General features: G+C 65.3%; 3 protein-coding genes across 5 annotated transcripts; 1 reads left to right on the top strand and 2 right to left on the bottom strand.

Moving 5' to 3' along the window:
• Positions 1–2,767: 2,767 nt before the first annotated feature.
• On the bottom strand, positions 2,768–5,721 carry MRPS2 (mitochondrial ribosomal protein S2; the record flags this gene model as incomplete). Its single annotated transcript, XM_081103637.1, has 4 exons — positions 2,768–3,420; positions 4,463–4,592; positions 4,889–5,023; positions 5,457–5,721. The coding sequence occupies 4 exons, from the start codon at positions 5,719–5,721 to the stop codon at positions 2,811–2,813; spliced, it is 1,140 nt and encodes a 379-aa protein (XP_080959763.1). The 3' UTR covers positions 2,768–2,810.
• Positions 5,722–6,208: 487 nt separating this feature from the next.
• PIERCE1 (piercer of microtubule wall 1) lies at positions 6,209–8,521 on the top strand. 2 transcript variants are annotated; one of them, XM_081103639.1, is made up of 3 exons: positions 6,209–6,376; positions 7,292–7,343; positions 8,158–8,521. In XM_081103639.1, exons 1-3 carry the CDS (start codon positions 6,216–6,218, stop codon positions 8,347–8,349), a joined length of 405 nt encoding a protein of 134 aa, XP_080959765.1. In that variant the 5' UTR covers positions 6,209–6,215; the 3' UTR covers positions 8,350–8,521. The 2 variants fall into 2 exon arrangements, with proteins under 2 accessions (XP_080959765.1, XP_080959764.1); XM_081103638.1 differs by having other exon boundaries at positions 7,262–7,343.
• Positions 8,522–12,374: 3,853 nt separating this feature from the next.
• PPP1R26 (protein phosphatase 1 regulatory subunit 26) lies at positions 12,375–20,933 on the bottom strand. 2 transcript variants are annotated; one of them, XM_081103636.1, is made up of 4 exons: positions 20,814–20,933; positions 18,297–18,425; positions 16,772–16,912; positions 12,375–16,569 (listed from the first exon to the last, which is right to left on the bottom strand). In XM_081103636.1, the coding sequence occupies exon 4, from the start codon at positions 16,519–16,521 to the stop codon at positions 12,964–12,966; it is 3,558 nt and encodes a 1,185-aa protein (XP_080959762.1). In that variant the 5' UTR covers positions 16,522–16,569; positions 16,772–16,912; positions 18,297–18,425; positions 20,814–20,933; the 3' UTR covers positions 12,375–12,963. The 2 variants fall into 2 exon arrangements, with proteins under 2 accessions (XP_080959762.1, XP_080959761.1); XM_081103635.1 differs by lacking the exon at positions 20,814–20,933 and adding an exon at positions 20,337–20,464.
• Positions 20,934–22,764: the final 1,831 nt, after the last annotated feature.

Raw genomic sequence — 22,764 nt, 5'->3', positions numbered from 1 at the left:
CTGGGCCTCAGCCTCCTCCTGGGGAAGTGGGGCTGGGACGGTCGGTGGGCGTGAGCGCCGACAGCTGCTGGCCTCCGGTCCGATGCTCCTGCAGCCGTGGCAGGTGGTGAACGTGGGAGCTGGTCATGGAGCAGAGCCCCCCGCCTGCCCTCACTGCCACGTGCGGCTCCTCCCCGTCGCCACGGTGCCTCCGCGACCGTGGACACTCCTTGGTCTGGGGAGGACGTGTGCACCTGAGGGGGCCTGCCTGGTGCCCGGTGAGCCACGCTCAGTAACGCCATTCATTGCCAGGCCTGTTTGTTTATTGTTAATCCTCACCAGAGGGTATCTTTCCCATTGATATTTAGAGAGAGTGCAAGGGAGGAGGGAGAGACACACAGAGAGACATCGATTGGTTGCCTCCCGAACAGGCCGATCACGGCTGGGGATGGAGTCTGCAACCCAGGTATGTGTCCTTGACTGGGAATCGAACCTGGGACTTTCAGTCTGTGGCCCATGCTCTATCCACTGAGACAAACTGACTAGGGCTCAAATCCTATTTTTTTTAAAAATATTTTTTTAAATTTATTTTTATTGATTTCAGAGAGGAAGAGGGAGAGATAGAAACATCAATGATGAGAGAGAATCATTGGTTGGCTGTCTCCTGCAGGCCCTCCACTGGGGACCAAGCCTGCAACCCAGGCATGTGCCCTTGACTGAAATCGAACCTGGGACCCTTCAGTCCGCAGGCCGATGCTCTATCCACCGAGCCAAACCGGCCAGGGCTTTTAAATATGTTTTGATTGATTTTTATAGAGAGGGAGGGAGAGGGACAGAGAGAGAAACATCAATGGGAGAGAAACATCATTGATTGGCTGCCTCCTGCACGACCCATACTGGGGATCAAGCCCGAAACTTGGCATGTGCCTGACTGGGAATCGAACCGTGACCTTCTGGCTCATAGGTTGACTAAGCCACGCCGGCTGGGCCAGAGGGGCATCCTGGGAGGCCTCCCTGCCACGGAGCCGCGTTCTGTAAACACTGGGGGAGGGGGGCCTCATGCACCTGCTTTTCTGTCGCAGGAGGCGGGTGCTGACCGTGTGGCCGGCGGGCCTCTTGAGGGAGCTTCCTGTCTGCGGTTTGGCGGGTACAGGTCAGAGGGCTTTGAGGGTCACTCGTGTGTCCAGTTGGGCAGTGTCAACCCAGGCTTCGCCCAGATCCCTTGGGCAGTGCCCACAGGGCCCAGTGTGCCGGGCTGCTCTGGGTGGACGGGCCCTGGCGGCGGGCACCCTCTGGCACCGCGCTTCTGAGACCGTAGACCCTGGCGATTCTACAGGGACAGGAGTGTGAGAGCGGCTGCAGCGTTCGGACAGGTTCAAGCCTCAGACCGATGAGAGGGCAGGTCCTCTCGAGGCAAAGCCACGGGCAAGTCCAAGCACAATGATGGCCAAAGGCTGTGGCTGTGAGCTTGCCCTTATGGTCCGAACCTGTGGTCCCGCGGGGCTGAGTGGTGTGGGCTGCGGAGGTGCAGCAAGTCAACAAAGACTGACCAGGTGCATGTAACTGAGTGGATTCGAAACCCATGAATTGTAACCACGCCCTGACTTTGCCTCGTGGAATCCGATAAAATAAAGACTCGGCTTGCAGGCCGTGGCGCTGTCTCTCCACCCGAGAGGAGCCTCCCACCCAGCCCCAGCTTTCTTGTCCGTCTTTCCTCCATCCTTCACGCCCCCTCAGGCTCACTGAACGGGGCTGTGCACGCTGCTCACACCTGCACTCACTCCTTCAGACTCATTCCCGCCACACACAGATGGCACAGCCAGCCCCGCGAAACCGTCACCCGTGTCACCACACGTGTCCTCGAGCCACATTTAATATTCAAGACCCGGTGCAGCCGTCCTGTGTACGACCCAGGACACACTGTCCGGAGGAGGCTGCAGGGTCTGGCGGCGCTCACGCCCTTGGTTGACGCCTCTTAGGGTTTGTGCTCGGAGGTTAAGAAGGTCAGGGAGGGAAGAAGGAAATTCAGCCTCACACACGTGCGCACACACACACACACGCACACATGTGCTCAGCTACAGTTTGGGAAGGCGCCGAGTGGGCAGGGCTGGCAGAGGTGGGCACGGAGCAGCCACTGTGGGTTACCCTGTCCCAGAGCCTGCTGCTCACTCCCTGGCAGACGGGCCGCACCTGGGTAGGTGCTGACCCTGAGGAGGCAGGCAGGACAGAGTGCCCGCCCAGCCCAGGGATACAAGTGCGGCCGGGGGGCCCGTCCCGACCCCCGGGGAGGGGCAGCACGAGGCCTGAGCCCAGCACTGACGGTGGCCCGAGGGCAGGTGCCCGTTGCCCTGCCCAAGCGACACGTCCATGTGCCTGCCTGTCTCAAGGCCCAAGGACCCCGAGGGCAGGGACCTTGGTGACCTGGGGGGCAGCAGGGAAGTGCCACACAGACGGCTGTCCATGGACCACACTGCTGAACAGGGCTCCCAGCCACCTGCTGCCGGACCCGAGCTTGTTACGTCGGGATCGTGCTGTCTGCCCACCCAGTGGGGGACTCGCCTGCCACCTCGTGCGACAAACAGCCCAGCCAAGGGCCACTCGGGTGCAGGAAACACGCTGCCCGGTGTGAGAACCTCACACACAGAGGGCGGAAGCAGATTCCCGGACAAGCGTGCTTCCCGCGGGTCCCTGCTCATCCTCTGCACCTGCGGGGCCCGTGGGCCACGGGAGGCGCTGCCAGAACGGCGACCATAGCGGGCCGCCAGGCCGGGATGACTCGAACTCGGGACCAGGCTCGGCTGCTGATTTTATTTAGGAGGAGGGTGGACCTGTCACAGTGAAGGACCCGCGTCCAGCGAGGCCTGTGTTCCCGGGAGGGCAGGGTCGGCAGGACCCCGGCCCTCGGCCCCCTCCTGGCCCTGCAGCTGGTACAGGGCCTCGACCTGCCTTCGCTTCTCCTTGGCCCGGCTGATGACGGTCCGGAAGAGCCTGCAGAAGAGCTGCACGGCCGGCGGCGAGTCGTCGTTGCCGGGCACGGGGTAGGTGACGAGGCAGGGGTTGCAGTTGGTGTCCACGATGCCCACGGTGGGGATGTTCATCTTGGCCGCGTCCCGCACGGCCACGTGGGGCTCGAACACGTTGTTGAGCGTGTGCAGGAAGATGATGAGGTCGGGCAGGCGGACGCCGGGGCCCAGCAGGAGCGGCGCGTTGGTCAGCAGGCCGCCCTTGAAGTAGCGGGTGTGGGCGTACTCGCCGCAGTCCCGGGCCGTGTTCTCGATGAGGTAGGAGAACTGCCGGTGGCGGCTCACAAACAGGACGATGCCCTTGCGGTAGGCCACGTGGGCCGTGAAGTTCAAGGCCAGCTGCAGGTGCACGGCCGTCTGCTCCAGGTCGATGATGTCCTGGTCCAGGCGGCTCCCGAAGATGTAGGGCTCCATGAACCTGCGGGAGACCCCCCCGGCCCCCGCGAGTGAGCGGGGCCCCCCTCCCAGCGACGACACAGTGAGGACCCTTCCCGTGCGTGCTGGCTGGGCAGGTGGCGTGGCTGCGGAACCTGCACCCCGTCCCCCGGGGGCCCTAACAGCTCATCCTCCTTGGCCGTCTGGACGTCTGAACACAAGAGCGTGTTCTGCTCTCTGCTGTTCACGTCGCAGCCACTTCTTGTCCTTTTAAAAAATTTTACTGATTTCAGAGAGGAAGGGAGAGGGAGAAAGATGGAAACATCCATGAGGAGCCATCGACAGGCTGCCTCCTGCACGCCCCACACTGGGGGTCAAGCCTGCGACCGGGGCCTGTGCCCTGACCGGGAATCCAACCCCGACCTCCTGGTTCACAGGTCAGCGCTCAACCACGGAGCCCCGCCGGCCGGGCCGTCATTGTTCTCGAGGCTTCATGGCCGAGGTCCTTCCGGGATGGGCCGAGGGGCCAGCAGAACAAGGAGGGACCCAGGCTGCAGAGTGAGGGGTCGGGACGGGAGCAGCCGGGCCTGGGAGGGAGCCCCGAGGGCAGAGGGCCGGTGGGCGGGACAGATGTCACCCCTCAGCTCCACTTGCGCTCACGCCCACCTGGCTCTGTCCCTTCCTCTCAACAGACTCTGCCCAAGGCCCCGTCTCACCCTCGCCCCTCGCCCCCCCCCCGCCCTCCCTGCCCATGGGGCCCTCATCTCAGGGGCCCAGGATGCTCCCTCCCAGCACCCACGTGACAGTGCCCGGGTGGCCAAGGTGTCACCCTTCACGGTACCCAAGCTCCTGATGTCCCCAGGTCTCCCTGGTTCTGGTCATCTCGGCATAGAGCCCCCACCTCACATCCACCGCTGCTGGGGAGCCAGGCCGCGGCACCCCCTTTGGATACAAGCTGAGTCCGAGGACACCCCGGCCTCTCCTGGGGCGCAGGGACCCCGTCTGAAGAGGAAGGGGTTGTCCTCAAGCTGACAGGTGACCCTGCACCCAGGACCAGGGCAGAGGGTCCCCCAGCTCGCGCCCACCTGTGCCGACAGCCGGCTTTGTGTCCCAGGTGCACGCGGGCGTCAAAGAGGCTCCTCACGGAGAACAGCTCCCTGACGTTGAAGAAGTCCGCGTGCTTGAGGGGCTCGCTGAGGACCCGGGCCTGGAGGTCTGGAGGGGACAGGGTGCTGGGTCTCGCGGGGCGCAGGGCCACAGGGCCCCCCCAGGAGGCTGGTGCCGACCGCCCCTCCCCGAGGGAGCCCAGCCGGCCTCGCCCCGTCCTCGGGGGTGCATGGGGGACACCGCGCGTCCGGGGCCCACCGCGCCCGCGGGGCTGGGCCGCCCCTCCTCCTCCCGGCTCGGACCCTCCCGGCTGCACAACTGAAACAGCGGGGCCCAAACTCCTGGCGACGGGCGATTTAACCCCAAAGGGGAGCCCCGCGCCCCCCTCCCGCTCAGCCCCGGACCTGCGCTGCCGCTGCCGGCCTGGGGGTCGCTCACGGCGGCGGCCGCGGCACTTCCCAGCGTCCTGCCGCTCGGCCGGGCGGGCCCCGGGGTCGCCGCCTGGAGGACGTGCAGCCGGAGCGGCCGGGGCCACGCACCTGCGGGGAGAGCGGGGCGCGGATTCGCGGCGCGGCCTCCCGGGCCCTCCCGCCCCAAGTCTCCGTGCGGCGGCCGTGCGGGCGGGGCGGGGGCCCCCGGGAAGCGAGCAGGGGGCGGGGGTCCCCGCGAGGCGATCCCGCAGGGCGGGGCGGGGTCCCCGGTAGACGAGCCCGCGAGGCGGCGGTCCATGGGATGCGAGCGGGAAGGGGGCGGGGGTGCCCGGGAGGCGAGCAGGGGGCGGGGGAGGAGGGTCCCCGGGAGGCGAGCAGGGGGCGGGGGTCCCCGGAAGGCGAGCAGGGGGCGGGGGAGGGGGGTCCCCGGGAGGCGAGCAGGGGGCGGGGGCGGGGGTCCCCGGGAGGCGAGCAGGGGGCGGGGGCGGGGGTCCCCGGGAGGCGAGCAGGGGGCGGGGGCGGGGGTCCCGGGCGCGCTCACCCGCGCTCAGCAGCCGGGGCAGGGAGGGCGCCATGGTGCGGAGGAGGCGCGCGCGGTGCCAGAGCGGCCTCCTCTTCCGCCGCGGCCCGCGCGCCCGCCACGCCGCCTGCCGGCCCGGAGGGGCCACTGCACGTCGCGCGCGCTCCCCGGCCTCCCGCCTCCTGCCGAGCGCGGGTCGTGCGCAGCCCCTCGCGCCACCCGCTTCCCGGGACCCGCCGGCGCCCCCTGCACTGCCCGCCGGGCTCGCCAGCCGCTCTGTCCACATCGTTTTAGGGTTCCAATGCCGCTCGGCTTAGGAAGGCTCCGTCACGTTAGGCAATCGGGAGCCGAAATGCAGGCTCTGGGCTCCGCGGGGCACGACCTCGCGGGGTCCGGGAGCGCCCCGAGCGCGGGGAGCGTGGCCCCTGCGGGCGGCGGGCCTGGCGGAGCGGGAACCCCCGCGGTGGCCGCTTTCCCGGCATTTGGGACGAGGCCCGCCCGGCCCGCATCCCCGGAACCCGGCACTGTAACCCCAGGAAGCGAGGGTTTGTTATCCCGGCCCAAGGGGGCCCTGCGTGCTCGCCCCGAAGGTCTAGATCCCGCATTTCAGCCCCGCCGGCCCGCAGAGGCGCGGCGCCTTTAAGGACCGGACCCACCCAGTCAGGCGACCAAGCCGTCGCTTAGCAACGGGACGCCGCGCGACCTGGTGGCGCGGGCCGCGGGGAGGCCGTGCCTTGCCTTTCCTTCTTCCCCGAGCAGCTCCCGCGGACGGACGGCGGGATGTCCCAGGAGAACCCCGGAGGGTGCGGGGCGCCCGTGGAGGGCGCGGAGCCCGCGGAGCCCGAGGCCCAGGCCCCCCTGGAGAAAACCAGCGACTACTACCGCGTGGACAAGGACCTGCCGGCTCGGTTCAACCACCCCGCGTGCTTCCGGGGCTACAGGTGAGGGCCACAGGTGGGTCCACCGGGCACACGCCGGAGGGAGAGAGGGAGGCCACCTTCCCCAGCGGGCGGTCCCGTCCGGCGTGCGGGAGCCCAGGTCCCCAGCCGGCCTGGCACCTCAGCCAAGAGCGTGGTCAGCTCTTCACCAGATGAGCTGCCCAGAGCTTTGGACACACGTCCGTGGGTCCCGCCGCAGTGGGGGGTGGATGCCAGCAGGAGTCTGGAAGCCCAGCTCGGAGGCTGGGGGAAGCCCCACTCCCCTCCAGGCAGAGGAGCCCTGGAAAGTGGGAACCGCCCCCGTCCAGCGTCCAGCGGAGTGGGTGGCCTGCAAGCCCTTGCAGTGCACTGCAAACTCCACACCCTTCATCCCGCCCTCCGGCCTCCAGGCCCCCCACAACCCCAGAGCCGGACCTGTTCCTGGAGAGAGGACTGGGAGGGTGGAAGATGGCGGGTGCCGGGACCTCACAGTGTGGGGCCCACGGCCAGCCTGTTCTGTTAGTAGAGTTGGCACCAGGGACTGCAGGCATCTTCTCGGGAGGCTGGGAGTGGAGGCCCCGTGGGTGGCGGGGTCTGGAGGCTGAGCCACACACAGCCCCGGGCCTACCCGCCTACCGGGAAAGGACCACGTGTGCCCGGCCGATGGGTTCTGAGGCCCAGAGCGTGACCCTGGGAAATTCTCTAGGGCTTTTCTCTGGGAAGGGCAGGGGCAGAGGTGGGCAGAGGGACCAGGAGGCCGCACTGCGCTCCCCGGGAGCCCACATCCGGGGCTGCACCTCCAACCTGGGGCACTTCCAACAAGGCTCCACCCGTCAGGCCCGTGCAGGCTGGGGCTCAGGCAGGGTGATAACGAATGCACGGAAACAGAGGGGGTGTGTCACGGGCCAGGAGGACCAAGGAGCCCGCCTCCGTGTACAGGACCAGTAACCAGACCTACGGGAGCAGAGCGCCCACCGTGCACGAGATGCCGGTAAGCAGGCACGAGCCCGGGGGAGGGCGGGCGTCTCTAGAAGGGACCTGAACCCTGGATTTCTCAAAGGGCCTTACACCTCGGGGGAGGGCTGGGAGGGCCCAGGGCTCCAGGCGGCAAAGTGGGAGGGACCGCCGAGCCCGCTGGAGCAGGGCGGGTAGGAATGAAGGACTTGCCCTGAGATCTGGCGGTGAAATTGTTCAAGGGTGCAGAGTGCACGTGCACTTGCCCGTGGTACTCGAGGGACCAGCCCCATTCACTCTCACTCACACACACACACACACACACACACACGCACACACATGCACGTACGCACACACACATGCACACACATACACACATGCAAGCACACACGCACACACATGCACGTACGCACACATACATGCACACACACGTGCGCACGCACACACGCGCACACTTATGCATGCACACACACACACGTCAGTTCTGAGGCAAACAAAGAAATGTCCGATAACCGGCCCGGTGGCACAGTTTGTAAACCAGGAACTGGGGTGGCTTGAGGCGGGACCCCCAGTCAGGGCTCGTGGCCACACCTGGAGGGGCCATGCCACACGCAGGCGGCCGGAGCTGACCCTTCCCTCCGTGTGACGTGGGAGGAGGCACAACTGGCCATTGTCCGGATGGCGGGCGTGGCCGGGGACGGCCGGGGGCAGCTAGGCCTTCCGTCGCACTGGCCTCGCTGCTTCGCAAGAATAGGGACGTTTCCTTACGAATTCTTTCTCTCCCCAAAATCCCAAATGACGGACGGGTAAGAGGCTCCCCGTGCGCCGCTGTGTTTCCTTTGCCCTTCCAGAAAGCGTTCTACGCATATTCAAATAGCTTCTCCAGACGGCTGGCGGCCGCGGGAATGTTCCGGAACACTTCTTTCAACGTCCACGTGGAGAAGAGCTCCGTGTCGGGCGCCGACAACTGCATCACCTCCTACAACCGGCTGAACTTCCACCCCAGCTACAACATCCGCAGGCCCTCCATCTGCAACGACTGAGGCCGGGCACCCCCCCCCCCCGCCCCCTCCCCCCCGTAGCTGTGGGACAGGACGGTCCGAGCTCACTGCTGTCCCTCAAAACGCCTTTCCTCCGTGAGGCCCACTTTCCCGTCCGACATTGGAGGTGGAGAGGGGCCGCTGCCTCGCCTTTGCATTAAAATGTTGCCACATCCTGAGTCCCCGACTCACCTGGGATCGAGGAGCAGGTCGGCCCATGCGTCGCCCTGAGCGCGTCCCCGTGTCTGTTGCGCAGCCTTGTTCCTGCTCCTGCTGCTCGGCTGTGCGGGGAGGGTCGCCCTGCCCGGCCGCTGGGCCAGGAGGCGCTGCAGAGCCCCCGGAAGGTGCCAGGCAGCCAGGCAGGAGGGCGCGTCGGTCCCTGAGCCTCAGAGGACAGGCTCGGGGGTCCCAGCCAGCAGCCTCCGGCCGCGAGGAAGCCCGGCGGGCGGCACGGTAGACGAGACCCGCGGGAGTGCGCTCCTGGCTGGTGGAGGGCAGGTGCCCACGGGCAGTTCTTACCTGGGTTCATTTAAACTTTCCAATGAAAAGTGGGAAAAACCCCCAAAACCAAGCAGGCAGGGAGTAAGCTTCCTCAGGAGGGGCCGCGGCCGCAGTGGCGGGTTTTCATCTGCGTGGCCCGTCCTCAGCCCGGGGCCGGAGCTGGAGGGTCCTCAGGGAGAACCCAGCCTCTCCGGCAGCCACAGGGACCCCTGCCTCCAGGAGGACCCCCCCCCCTTTCAGGAGAGGCGCTCGTTACCTTGGAAACCAGACAGTAGCAGCCACGGCCACAGACCACCACAGCGCCTTCTTCACGGGACTTTCACCCGAAGAGATTTTACAACTGAATTTGGGAAGGAATTAGACCCCCGTTTATTTCTTCATTAAAACCGTTGGTTATTAGCACCCGAAGTAAACATCTTGGCAACACTCTTGTGTCCAATCTGGAATGACAGTGGTTTCCAGAGAAAACCAGCACATTTAATAAAAAGATACAAGCCTGAGCCCGGCCCGCCCGGCCCAGTGGTCGGAGCGTCGGCCATGCAGCGAGGATCACGGGCTCGATTCCCGATCAGGTTCGAGGGCACGTACCTGGGCTGCAGGTTCGAGCCCGAGGGGTCTCAGGTGGGAGGCGGCCCATCGATGTGTCTCACCTTGATCTCTCCCCCCTCCCCTCCCTCCCACTCTCTCAAAATCAATGGGAAAAATAGAAATATCTTCGGGCGAGGATTAACAAAGAAAAGTAAGAAGACACGAAGTGACCCGAGCCAGGACCCGCACCCAGAGCAGGAAGCCAGCGCGGCCGCGGCGCCCGCGAGCTCGGTCCTGACGTCCCCATGCAAACACCGAAGTACGGGCGCCTCCGGGGTTGGGCCTCTGATGAAAGAAATGAAGGAAAGGGGTGCCTGATGCCACCCCAGGTTCTGAACTCAGCAGAAGGGGAGTCCTCCCCTGGCCACTGCACGGAGGGGGGCAGCCTGGGGGGGCGGTTAAAACCAGCACAAACAGCTTCTCCTCCTGCCTTAGACGCGGCGAGGCCGGGAACCCCGTGACGAGGCGGCTGCCCGAGCCAGGCGCCAGGGGAGACCCCTGGCCCCGGACAGGATCCCCATTCTCCGCGGCTCCAGGCTCCGCTGGGCTCGCCCGCTGACGGAGATGCAGGTGGAGACGCAGGCGGCCCCCACACAACAGGCTTCGAGGGGTGAGCGTGGGCAGTGCCTGCGCACCTCTGGCAGGCAGAAGTCTCTCTCTCCTTTAAAAACAGGTTTTTAATTTTTTAGAGCGAGAGGAAGGGAGAGAGAGAAACATGGATCGCCTGCCTCCTGCACGCCTCCTGCTGGGGGTGGAGCCCACCACCTGGGCATGTGCCCTGACGGGGAATCGAACCGGTGACCTCTTGGCGCCTGGGTTGGCGCTCAACCAACTGAGTCACAACCAGCCTGGGCGGCAAAGGTCTCTTAAAGGAAAAGACCGGTGAGTTAAGGTCATGGAAAGTGAGCTGTATTTAGCCCCGGCTGGTGTTCTCAGCGGTGAGAGCGGCAGCCCCCAGCCCCACGGTTTCAGGTTTGATTCCTGGTCAAGGGCACACACCTGGGTTGCTTGTTTGCTCCCTGCGCCTGGTCAGGGCAAGTGCGGGAGGCAGCCAATCAATGTGTCTCTCATACCAATGTGTTTCTCTCGCTCCCTCCCTCCCTCCCACTCTCTGAAAAGCAATGGGAAAAAATATCCTCAGGTGAGGATGAACAACAAAGTGAGCGAGCCATATTTATTTTCCTAAAAAAAAAAAATGAAAATGGGTGCTAAGCGCTCTGCCAGCGTCACCGAGTGAGTGCTGGCACGGTGTTGCTTGTGGCCAATGACTGCCATTTCTAACAGCCGCTACCGATGAGGCGGCGCTAGGCCAGGGATGGCGAACCTTCTGAGCTCGGCGTGTCAGCGTTTTGAAAACCCTAACTTCACTCTGGTGCCGTGTCACATATAGAAACTTTTTTATATTTGCAACCATAGTGAAACAAGGACTTCTATTTTTGATGTTTACTTTATATACTTAAATGCCATTTAACAAAGAAAGATCAACCAAAAAAATGAGTTCGCGTGTCACCTCTGACACGCGTGTCACAGGTTCGCCATCACTGGGCTGGACTGTGTCTATTCTAAGCGGAAGGGGTGTCTGAAGGAGGGAAACAGACACCTTTGTGCACACGCGTCTTCCCCACCCGGGCGCTGTCTGCAGCTCTGGCTCCGCGTCCGCGTTCTGGCGCCACCGGCCTGTTCCTCCCCGTCCACCTGCCGCCTGCGGTTTGCAAAGGGCTTTGCTGCTGTCCCTCCTCTGAGTCCCTCACCTGGGGCAAGTCTTACTCCTGCCCCCCCCCGCCCCCCCCCCGTTTCCGATGGGAAGGTTAGGGTCCGCCTTGGGGGTGTGCTGGGAGGGGCGAGGTCCCAGCGTCTGCTCCACCTCCTGGCCCTAACTTCCAGCAAATTCACATAAGTCAGAGGGGCTCCAGCCACGAAAGGTCCCGGAACCTTCTTTTATCTCTTTAGCCTCTTTTCACACGGGAATCTGTGTCCTGAGGGGAAAGAGTGAGACCCACAGGGCGAGCTGGATGCTCCCAGATCTCGCCCGTGTGGGCGATCGCACAGCGCGGCCGGCCGAGGAGAAACGAAACTTCCCTTTGGACCGTGTACTGAGTTCATTCCCAACCAGAACAACTACAGACAAGGCGATCGGAACATGGGGGGTGACCGGAACATGGGGTGACAGCAGCCGCCCCACAGGGCGCTGGATGGGGTCCCCACGGCTCCTGGAAACCGCGCTCCGCCCACCAGCTCCTTCATCTCCCTTCCTCTCCCCTCCCCTCAGAGAGCAAACCCCAGTGGCACTTTGAGCTGCTGAGTTTGCTTAAAACCAGTAACTTCTTCCTCTGAAAGCTTATTTCCATCTCTGCTTCTGCATTTGTCTTCAGTGGCCTTTTGTCTGTTAATTATAGTTGATCAGGATAAGAGGTTTTGAATATATTGTGACACATGTCAACGTGAAAACAGCACCCGAGTGGCCAGCACCTTGAGGGTCTGCAGACCTCGCCCGCCAGCCCCTCCCGGCAGCCTGCCTGTGGGGTGCAGGCCGGGAGGGTGGGATTTGTCCTGCTTCACCCTCTAACGGCCCCTTCAATGAACTCTGGGGGGCGGGAGGTCAAGGTGACAATACCTTTGTTGTTTTTAAAAAATGTGTCTTTAAGAAATTTGACTTCAGAGAGAAGTGAGAGGGAGAGAGAGAGAGAAACATCAATGATGAGAGAGAATCATGGATTGGCTGCCTCCTCCTGCACGCTCCCCACTGGGGATCGAGCCCACAACCTGGGCCCGTGCCCTGACGGGAATCGAACCCTGACCTCCTGGTTCATGATTCGATGCCCAGCCACTGGGCCGCGCCAGCCGGGCACTTGAGACCTCATCATGCTCTGGACATGGACACAGAAGCGCACGGGCTGCCTGCCACGTGCAGGGCCCAGACTGAGAATGAGGGCAGAGGCTCCGTGCACAGAGCGGTTTATTGAGCTGCTGCCTGTGGCCACGGAACAGCAGTGGACGGGAGACAACACAGGCCCCGGGCGGCGGGGTCCTCGCTGGCGTCTGTGCTTTGCGGGTGTTGGTGGGAGGCTGTGGCCGCGGTGCTCAGGGGATGTGCCAGCCTCCCGGCCCAGGGTTCCCGCTAACGGGCGATGTCCAGGAACCTCCGGACGGAGACCTCAGGGCTCTGGGGGGTGCGATCGCTGCCCCCAGGCACAGCGGACGTTTCCACAGCAGTCACCCGAGTGCCAGCTCAGAGTCGTGGGCACTGGCCGTGGCGGGCAGACCGAGGGCAAGCCGGGGAAGCCACGGGACCGCCCTACAAAACCCAACAGCTCTCGTTTCCAAAAATAGTTTTTACAGCACTTAAATAATTTACAAAAGAAGCTACAAAAATCATATTTACCAGGACACACGTGTTAAATAAGGGCATCGCTGCCCGTTAGTGTACATATATGTACAGGGCGGCCACAGCGGCCCGTCCCCCTACCCAGGGTCCCTCTACACGCACGTCCACGCGCGGCCCAGACACGCTGGCGCCAGGACGCCCGCTCACAGCTGGAGGACCGTGCCCTTGGCCGCGGGGCTGCCGTCCTCCACGGAGGTGTCGCTCAGCTCGCTGGTGTCGCTGCCCCAGGCCGCCTGGTCCTCGTCTCTGCCCGCCCGCCGCCCATACCGCAGGTCTAACACGTCCTCGTCGGAGCCCGAGTTCCTGCCGCCGCTGCCGCTGCCGCCGCGCGAGCCAAGCGCCCTCCTCCGGGGCCAGGGCCGGGCGTCCTTGCCGAGCAGGCGTGAGCGTCCGAACCGGCCCGGGTGGCCAGCGGGGGCCTCCCTGAAGGCCGAGAAGGCCGGGCCCTGCAGCGGCAGGCTCAGGCCGGGGCTGAAGAGCCCGGCGGCCGGGGCCCCCCAGGACGCGCTGCTTCCGAAGTGGAACAGCTGTGCGGGGAGCAGCGGGGAGAAGCCCGCGAAGGGCAGGCCCTTCCTGGGGTCCGTGGCGGGGCCGGCGGGGCCCCGGGCCTGGCCCTCCGGCCCCCTCTCCTTCTCGCTCCCCAGGCCCCCCTTCCACGCCCCGACCCTGCCTTCTGAGCTCAGCGCCCACGTGCTCTGCAGTGCAGTCTGGTGGGCGAAGTCGCCCCACGGGAGGGTGAGGCCGGCCTGGGGCGCCCCCTCCCTGTCGGCTCCCGGGCTGCGGGTCGGTGCGCTCCGGCTCTGAGAGGCCGCGGGCAAGGCCCCGCCGGGACTTCGCGCCCGGGTATCTGCCTCTGCCGTCGCGGACGCCCCTCGCGGGCCCTGGTCTCTGGGAGGGTGAAGGCTTCTCTTGCCCGCGGGGGACCCCCTGGCCGAGAGCACCCCACTGCTGCTCCGGGGAGGTGCCGGCTGGCTTCTGGGCGGAGCAGCGGGGAGGCAGGCGGGGTCCGTGCGGGGCCCGCCCCGGGGCCCCGATGTGGGCTGAGGGGCCCCCCTGCCCCTCTGGCTCCGGGTGCACACGCCCGGCTGAAGGGCCAGGGCGGGGGCCGCCCCCTTCCGGCACAGCGGCTCTGGCCTGGGCCCGCTCCCCGGACCCGCTCCTGGAGTTTCCGAGCCGCTCTCCGTCTCCTTGGCCTTTTCGGCCAGAAACTTCCGGATCTCCAGCTCGATGCTGTCGTCACTGTCCACGGAGCTGCTGTCATCAGACCGGAGGCCGGGGCTGGTGGCCGGGCCGTGGCGGGGGCGGGCCTCGGCCTCGCCGGGGAAGGGACTCTGCGCCGACGGGAGGGCCTGGGGCGGGTCCGCGGGCCTGGCGCCCTCCGTGGGCCCGCAGAAGCCGCGCGACGGTCTCCCCGGCGGGCCCGCCCCGCTGTCCCTTTTGGACCTGGAGAGGCAGCTCTTCAGCACGGGCGGGCTTCTGTCCCGGCCGCCTCTCTGGGGGCCGCCCCGCGGACCCGGGGCCCGCGCCTCGGTGCTGCCGAACCGGACCTTCTTCCGGCCCCCGGCTCGGGGGTCCCTGCCGCGCCTCCGGAGCCGCCGCTTGGACCGCAGCAGGTCTTTGATGGCCGAGTCCAGGTCCTCGTCGCTGTCCAGCGAGCTGCTCTTGTCCTCGGAGCTCTCCTTCCCGTCCACACTGCGGGCCTCGGCCACCTTCCCGGGGCCCGGCGACACCCCGCCCCTCGCGTCCGTGGCTCCGTGCTCAGCCCCCAGCCCGGCCGTCCTGCAGGGGGGGCGCTGCCCCCTGGCCTCGCTGTCCCTGCCAGGGGCCTCGCCGGGGCCAGTGTCCGGGGCGCCCCCCTTCACCGCCTCTCTCGCTTTCTTGGGTGTGGACGGCCGCACGGCGCCGGCGCCTCCCCTGCGTTTCCTCCTGCAGCTCAGCGGAGGCTCCGGTGTTCGAGAGACGGGTGCCTTGGGGGCGCCAGCCTGCCCGCGGGGGCCCGGCGGCGGCGGGGGGCTCTGTGCGGACGGCAACGTCCCCGACTGGGCCTTCAGCGCCAAAAAGTTCCGGATCTCCTGCTCTATGCTGTCGTCACTGTCCACAGAGCTGCTGTCGCCGTCCGAGCGGGAAGGCACGCAGGAGGGACAAGGGAGCAGGCTGGTGGCCGGGGGTCCGTCCCCGCCCTCCCCGGGGGCCGGCAGGATGGCTTTGGAGATGTCCAGGATCGCCTCGGCGCACATCAGCTCGGTGGAGGTGTCCGCGCGGCACGAGGCCCCGTCCGCAGACCGGCTCCTGGCCGCTGTGCTCCCCGGGGCGGCGGGGGCTTGGGGTTCCTTTGGTGGCTCGGACGGACGGTCGGGGTCAAGCCCGCCCGGGCCCAGGTCCACAGCCTTCGAGGCCGCTGGCTTCCTCTTGCCTGGCGTTTTCCTGGGGGTGAAGGGCAAGGCACTTTTTGTGGCGTGGCTGGCGCTGTGGGCGGGAGGGCCGGGCTGCTGCTCCCCGGCCGGGGCTTTCGGGGGCAGGTCCCCGCTCGCCTCCTTCCTCTTCTCCCGCTGGTACCGCCGGATGGCCTCCTCGATGCCGTCGTCGTCGCTGCTGGAGTCGGCCGCCGCGCACACGGGGGCCCGGCCTGCACTCCTGACGCCCTGTCCCCTCCGCCCGGGGCCCAGGCTCCTCCTGAGCCGGCCCTTACCCTGGGCGTCCGCCGTGTGGCAGGGGGCGGCCGGCCTGGGGGGTGCGGGCTTCGGGCCGCCCACGCTCTCCGGCTCGGCGGCGACCTTGGACCTGAGGCTCCTGGGTTGCGCGGCGGCCGGGGCCAACCGGGAAGGATTCTGGAAAACAAACTCCTTACACGCTCCCGCCGCGTCCTGCCGGGGCGCCTTGCCCACCGGCTCTTTGCTGGACCTGAGGGCGGGTGTGGCCAGGCTGTCGCCAGGGTCGGGCTTTTTGTCCGCAGGCCTGTCACCTTGTGGGGTCTCGTGCTGTCTCTTCTCGCTCAGGAACTGCTCGATTTCCGCCCGGATGCTCTGCTCGAAGGAGTCCTCGCTGCTGACGCTGCCCGGGGAGGCGGAGCCCGGGGCCTGGCCAGCTCCCACGCAGCCACTGGCTCCCACGCGGCCACCGGCTCCCACGCGGCCACCGGCTCCCACGCAGCCACCGGCTCCCACGTGGCCACTGGCTCCCATGCGGCCACCAGGGATGCCTCCTGAGCCAGGGGCCCGCTTTGGGGGACACAGGGTAGTCGGGGTGCTGTTCGGAGGCTCCGGCGTGCACTGAGGGTCCTGGGTGGCGGCCGCGGGCTGGACGGCCCCGCTCTTGGCCTTCAGGTACTCCTGGATGGCCTCCTCGATGCCCCGGTCCACGGAGTCATCACTGTCTGAGTCCCGCCCCGAGGGGCCGGGGTCCGAGGCCGCCTCCTTCCTCTTGGGGTCAAAATGAGCAGCGAGACCGCTGGCAGGGGTGGCGGCCGGCTGGGTGTGGCGGCCCCGGTGGCCCCGGTGCAGGGTGCGCTCCTGGCTCCGGCCCCGCGCTGTCCGGTCGCCCCGAAGTGAGCTGATGAGCATCTGCACCCGGGCGCTCACCGCTGCGCCGGCCGCGCCCTCCGGCTCCGAGAGGCGGCCGGGGAACCTGCAGCTCCCCGGCGGCCTGCAGGCCTCCCACGCGGACTGGAGGGGGAGTACAGGGGGCGCGTTCATGAGGAACATCCTAGCGACCGACCGGGAGGCACGCAGGGGCCAGGCTGCCTTCACATCCTGCGGGGAGAGCGCACACGGTGAGACGCGCTGCGGGAGGGGCAGCGCAGGGAGGGCTGCTGGGAGGGCCCAGGAGGAAGATGCATCTTCACCAGCCGCCCGCCCGAAAGCGCCCACGGGAGCGCTCACGTGTCTGCCCTTTCCCCGTCCCTGCGCCCACTCGGCACCTCCACCTTCTCTGAGAGGAACAGGCTGCTTGTACCTTAGGAGGCTGCCCAGGGGTCCGGGCGATGAAGGCCGCACACCCTTCTCTGCAGGTTCAAGGGCAGGAGGACTCGGACCCTAGGGGGTGAGCGGGAGGGACCCCGGGGGTCGGTTCATTCTTGACGGGAGCAGCGAGCCCCTGAGAGAGAACATTACGAGAGGTGAACAGTTCAGCAATCGCCTCCCCAAACATCTTTAAAGAGTCACTTTTTATTTAAAAACTGGTGGCCCGGTGCACGAATTCGAGCACACTGAAAGGAAATTAATGAGAAGAAATATCTTAATATCGCTGTTGGCCCTTTCTCTATAATAGAAGTGTCAACCAAATTCATGGTGGACGACGACAGACCGAAACACACGGGTGTGATTGGCGCCAGCGAGAGCTTTATATGTTTTTGCACATGTGCGAGTCAACTTAGCCTTTTATAGACATAGAATAAACTTGCTTAATCAGACCTGCTTTCTGATGTAGTGAAACTTTTTCCAGCCCAGGGAAGCACCCCAACTTCTCTTTCAGGTAACTCTCAGCAACACAGCAGTAAACATCAACACGAAGCAGATTATTATTGTAGATCACGCAGGGAGAACAAAGGGTATAATATTTAACTGCAGCCGTGTCTGACTATATTCTGCTCAGTGAGAAAATCTGAAGTCATTTTCAAGGTCCACCATTTCTTTATTTCAGTCGGGTCAAGTTTCCAAGCTTTCTAAATCTCTGTTTTCTGGCTAATGAAGAGAAAATAGGATTCCACCAAGTCTCTTACCTACCTACTCCAGGACTTTTGTGAGGATTACGTGAGATGAGGCACGGGAAAAGCCTTCACAGACATTTGGTTACAGTGTAAAATGCTTGCACATGGCTATAAAGCAAGTCCTGTTCCTTGGCTGAAGAAACTGCAAGGAGGCTAGTCGCTAGGGAGAGGAAGCCGGGTGTTGCTATGTGACGTCATTACCCAGTGCCTACAATGACCGTTTAAGGCTGGGCTGTGGGCCGCATTTTGCGCCATGGGGTCTCGGCAGCGGCGGCTGCGACTGGTGGGCTGTCGCTCTGGGGTGATGGCGGAGCCTGTGTCCCACTTGGGGGGAGCTGAGTGTTGCTTTGTGGGCGCCAGGTCCGCGGTGCCGTTTCTCTGTAAGTGGCCAGTGCGCGTCACAGCAGCTCCTGCGGTCAGTGTCTGCCCCCTGGTGGTCAGTGCACGTCATAGTGACCGGTCGGACGGTCGGACTCTTAGCATTTTAGCCTTTTATATATGTAGCCCAGCTGCCATGGCTCAGTGGTTAAGCCTCGACATATGAACCAGGAGGTCAGAGTTCGATTCCTGGTCAGGGCACAGGCCTGGGTTGCGGGCTCGATCCCCAGTGTGGGGTGTGCAGGGGGCAGCCGATCCATGATTCTCTCTCATCATTGATGTTTCTCTCTCTCTCCCTCTCCCTTCCTCTCTGAAATAAAAAATATATATTACACACACACACACACACACACAGACCAGGAACTTCAGTGTCGAGGAATTTCTTGCACTCACTTGAAACTCTCTTCCAGCGCAGGTCGCGTTTGGACAGAGCAGCCAACACTGCTGAGTCGTGGGCCTGAGGTCTCCATCGCCCCACCTGCCCGCGTGGGGTCCTTTCCCGCGTGTGAGAGAGACTTTGTGCTGCCAGGGTAGAGAGAGGCAGAGACACTGAATTCACAGGCGACCATATATGTATATCTTTATGGAAAGAAACAGCATCAATTTAAGGGCCCAAAATTAAATGTTGGAAGATTTGCCCTGAGGCCAAATAGAGTTCATCACAACTAGTTTACCACCCCCCGGCCACAGTCGGACACTGGGACGCTGGTGGAAGCAGGTGGCCCAGACCCCCGTCCCTGCCGCCCATGTCCCTGCCCTCACGTCCCAGCCGCAGAGCAGCGGGCCCAGCGACAGAGGGGCCTGGGTGTGGAGAGCCCGGGGGAGAAGGCTAACGCTTAAACACTCCCGTAAAAGCGACCCTGTCCCAGGGGTGGGTTGGGGGGGACAGGCCGCAGTGGTTTCCACACCAGCAGGCAAAGCCGGAGAGAACCGGCGGCCGGTGTTTACCGAGCGGACGGCGCGCGGCTGGCTGTAGAGCCTGGCCTCCTCGCAAATAAACACTCAGGGGCGTCTGTCCTCAGCAACAGCCTGTGCTTTAAAGCAACTGCCCGAGGGGAACCCCTCAGGAGAACTCCCTCGATCACACTGCCCCTGCACCCGAGAGGCCAGGCCAGGTCAGAGCCTGCTGGGAGGACACCAGCCGGACCCCAAAGCTGCGCCGCCAGACTGAAAAGTGGTGGCGGGCCCTGGGCATCCTCTTGGGCTGCAGCCTGGACACCCTCTTCCGGGCGGAGAACACCGGCTGCGGATCTTGCACAGCCTGGCTCCCTGCACCTAATGCCCCCCATACATCACCTAATGCCCCCATACATCACCTAATGCCCCCCACACATCACCTAATGCCCCCTCACATCACCTAATGCCCCCCCCCACATCACCTAATGCCCCCCACACATCACCTAATGCCCCCTCACATCACCTAATGCCCCCCACTCACCACCTAATGCCCCCCACACATCACCTAATGCCCCCACACATCACCTAATGCCCCCTCACATCACCTAATGCCCTCATACATCACCTAATGCCCCCCACACATCACCTAATGCCCCCTCACATCACCTAATGCCCCCACACATCACCTAATGCCCCACACATCACCTAATACCCCCCACACATCACCTAATGCCCCCACACATCACCTAATGCCCCCCACACATCACCTAATGCCCCCACACATCACCTAATGCTCCCTATTCACCACCTAATGCTCCCACACATCACCTAATGCCCCCCACACATCACCTAATGCCCCCACACATCACCTAATGCTCCCTATTCACCACCTAATGCTCCCACACATCACCTAATGCCCCCCACACATCACCTAATGCCCCCACACATCACCTAATGCCCCCCCATTCACCACCTAATGCTCCCACACATCACCTAATGCCCCCCCACATCACCCACAGTGGTCCAGCCCCTGGTGCCTGCCTGGGGGGCGTCCCCCGGGCTTATGGAGGGGAGGGCCCGGCAGGCCCACGGTAGGTGGGAGGTGGGCCCGTGGGCCAGATAGGAGGTCAGACCTCACAATCCTGCAGCTCGGTCTCCCCAAGCACAGCTGCAGGGCCACGCTGGTGCCTGGGGCCCGAGGCAGGTGAGGCCCTCCCAGCTGACCCAGCCTGCCCTCTGACCCTGAGCACGGGGTTCCCTTCCTGGGGGCGCTTTCGCCCGCACCCCCTCTGCTGAGGTCGCAACCAGGCCCTCAGCCACGTCACGGTGAGACCCCCGCGGGGAGGGCAGCCCCACGCAGTCTGCACGGGGTTGCTTCTGGGGTCCAGGGGCCGGCGGGGCGCCAGTGACCTCCCGGAAGCTGCGCCAGACGCCACTGTCCATCCGCGGGGTCAGGGTGGGGGGTTGGGGGGGGTCCTGGGCCGCGCTCCGAGGTGGGGGCGCCGGGCCGGCCGGCAGCGGCCCGCGGGCCCTCACCTGCGCCTCTCCAGGTGCGCCCCGCGCCCGGCAGCTCCCAGGACCGCGGGACGCGCAGGGCCCGCGACGCGGAGGCGGGGCCAGGGGCTGCCTCGGGCGCCGCGACACCGCCCGGCGGTCCCAGCCCCGGCGCCCGGCGATCGCGCCTCCGCCCCGCGCGCCCTCCCCGGCCCGGCGCCGCCGACTGCGGCCTGCCCGCCGCCCTCCTTCCCCCGCGCGCCCCCTCCGCCCGCCGCCCGGCCCCTCGCCGCCCCCCACCCAGCGCCGGCCGGTCCGGCCCGCGTCCCGGGGGAGGAGCGGCGCGCGGGGGGCGCGCGGGGCCGCGGGGTCCCGGCGCCCCGCCCCTCGGCCGCGCGGAGGGGGTGGGCCGCCCGCTCCCGGCGCCGCTCCCCGCCCCCCCCGCCCGGCGTCCGGGGCCGCGCGGAGGGCGGGGCGCGCGGGGCGGGGCGACCCCCGGTGCCCCCTCCCCGGACCTACCGGCGGCGGCGGCGCGGCGGCGCGCTCCGGAAGCCGTGCCCGCTGGCTGGGCATCATGGGAATGGCACGGCCAGTTCCGGGGGAGGCGCGCGGCCCGGCCGGACCCCCGCCCGGCGAGCGCGCGCCCACCTGCCGGCCGCTCGGAGCCGGGGCGGCCCCCTCCCGCCCCGGACGGGGCCCCGGCGGGTCCTGGCGCCGCGGGTGAACTGATGGCGGGTGTGACGTCGGACCCCCGCACCCCTGCGGAGGCGGGCCCCGGGGGGGTGGGCCGCCCTGCCCTCGACCCCTCGGTGCCGGGAGTCGGGGAAGGCCCGCCCTCTGCGCCCCGAGGTGGGCGTGCGCGCTGGAGGTGGCCGCGGGCGGGCGCCGGCGCTGCTGGGCTCGGGGGTCGTGGCTGGGATTGAGCTCCGGCAAGTCCGGGGTCCCCGTGTGCGCGCCCGAGCCTGCACCCCCTCCTCCTGCGGGAGCTCCCGGCTCGGAGCAGGCTGAGCCTGGCTCCCCCCTGGAAGCGGCCGTCCCTCTGCCCGCCCCCGGTGCCCCGGCTGCGCGCCGCAGGGCCGGCTCTCCCTCCATCTGGCCGCCCCGGCCTTCCTCGGGTCATGGCCCAGGCAGCTAGGCCGGCAGGTTCCAGCCAGTGTTTCACAGAAGCTGCCCGCGGTCACTCAAGAACTGGCCCTGGGCCCAGCCGGTGTGGCTCAGTGGTTGAGCTGCGACCTATGGATCAGGTCACAGGCCCGGGTTGCCGGCTCCATCCCCCTTGGGGTGTGCAGGAGGCGGCCCATCAAAGATTCTCTCTCATCATTGGAGTTTCTCTCTCCCTTCCTCTCTGAAATCAGTAAAGAGGAAGGAAGGAAGGGAGGGAGGGAGGGAGGGAGGGACTGGCCACAGGGCCCCTGAGCGTGTGTGGGCGCTGGAGGAGGGAGTGGGTCCTGTCCCCACACCTGGCCTGTTGGGGACGGGGAGGGACCCTCGGGTTCTGTCACTGAACGGAGGCTTGGACGCTTTCCCAGTTTTATTTCTCAAACAATCAGAGATCTTCGCCCACGGCCTGCGGTGTCCAGGGTGCTGCGCAGGGTGCCAGGGCCGTGGGGATGAGCCCCACTGTGCACGGGGCAGGACAAGAGCACGATAGCCGCGCCACCTGTCTGTCCGTCTGTCCATCCTGCCGGCTGCCTCTGCGGCCGACACGGGGGATTTGGGGGGTAAACGGGCATCCGTTCCCCGTGTTGAAACGCCAATTTGGGAAAATAAAAACCAGCGGCTTTTCCCGGCCGGGGAAGGGGTATTTCTAGCCTCCAGCCGTCTGGGAACTGTGGCGGCCAAGTGTCAAGAAACCCACGAAACACGGTTTTAATGCGTCAGTGAGCTGTTTTCATAAACAATGCTTTCTCATTATCAGAGCCATATTCTTGCCTGGCTGGTGTGGCTCAGTTGTCTGGGCTTCGTCCTGTGCACCAGAAGGTCACCGGTTCGATTCCCGGTCGGGGCCTATGCTTAGGTTTCGGGCTTGATCCCCAGGAGGGGGCGTGTGGAGGCAGCCGATCGATGTTCTGCTCATTGGAGCTTCTCTTTTCCCCTCTCCCTTCCGCTCTGTAAACATCAACTAAAAAAATAAGGAGGGGAAAAGTAAACAACAACAAAACCCCAAAAAATAAAGACAAACAAAAAAAGAATACCCCCTCCCCCCAAAAAAGGAGTCATAGTCATTACCCAGGATTTGGGGAAAGGTACCTAATGGATCGCTAACAGTCCGGAAATACAGACTATAATATTTCCGCCTGTGCTTCCCTGGAGGTTAAGTAGTGCAGGTGGCCTTTGATAACACGTGGCCTGAGTATGTCCTCAGGGTAGGTGCTTAGGAAAGACACCCGGGGCCAAAGGCTACGATGCATTTTGCCAAAATGCCGCGTCCTGAACTGGCCGGGCCCTTCCCTCTCCGGCAGCCTCCCGG

Source organism: Myotis nattereri (assembly GCF_964212035.1).
Source record: "Myotis nattereri genome assembly, chromosome: 12".
NCBI lineage: Eukaryota > Metazoa > Chordata > Mammalia > Chiroptera > Vespertilionidae > Myotis > Myotis nattereri.
The sequence above is the reverse complement of the archived record's forward strand: the minus strand, read 5'-3'. Positions and strand labels throughout refer to the sequence as shown.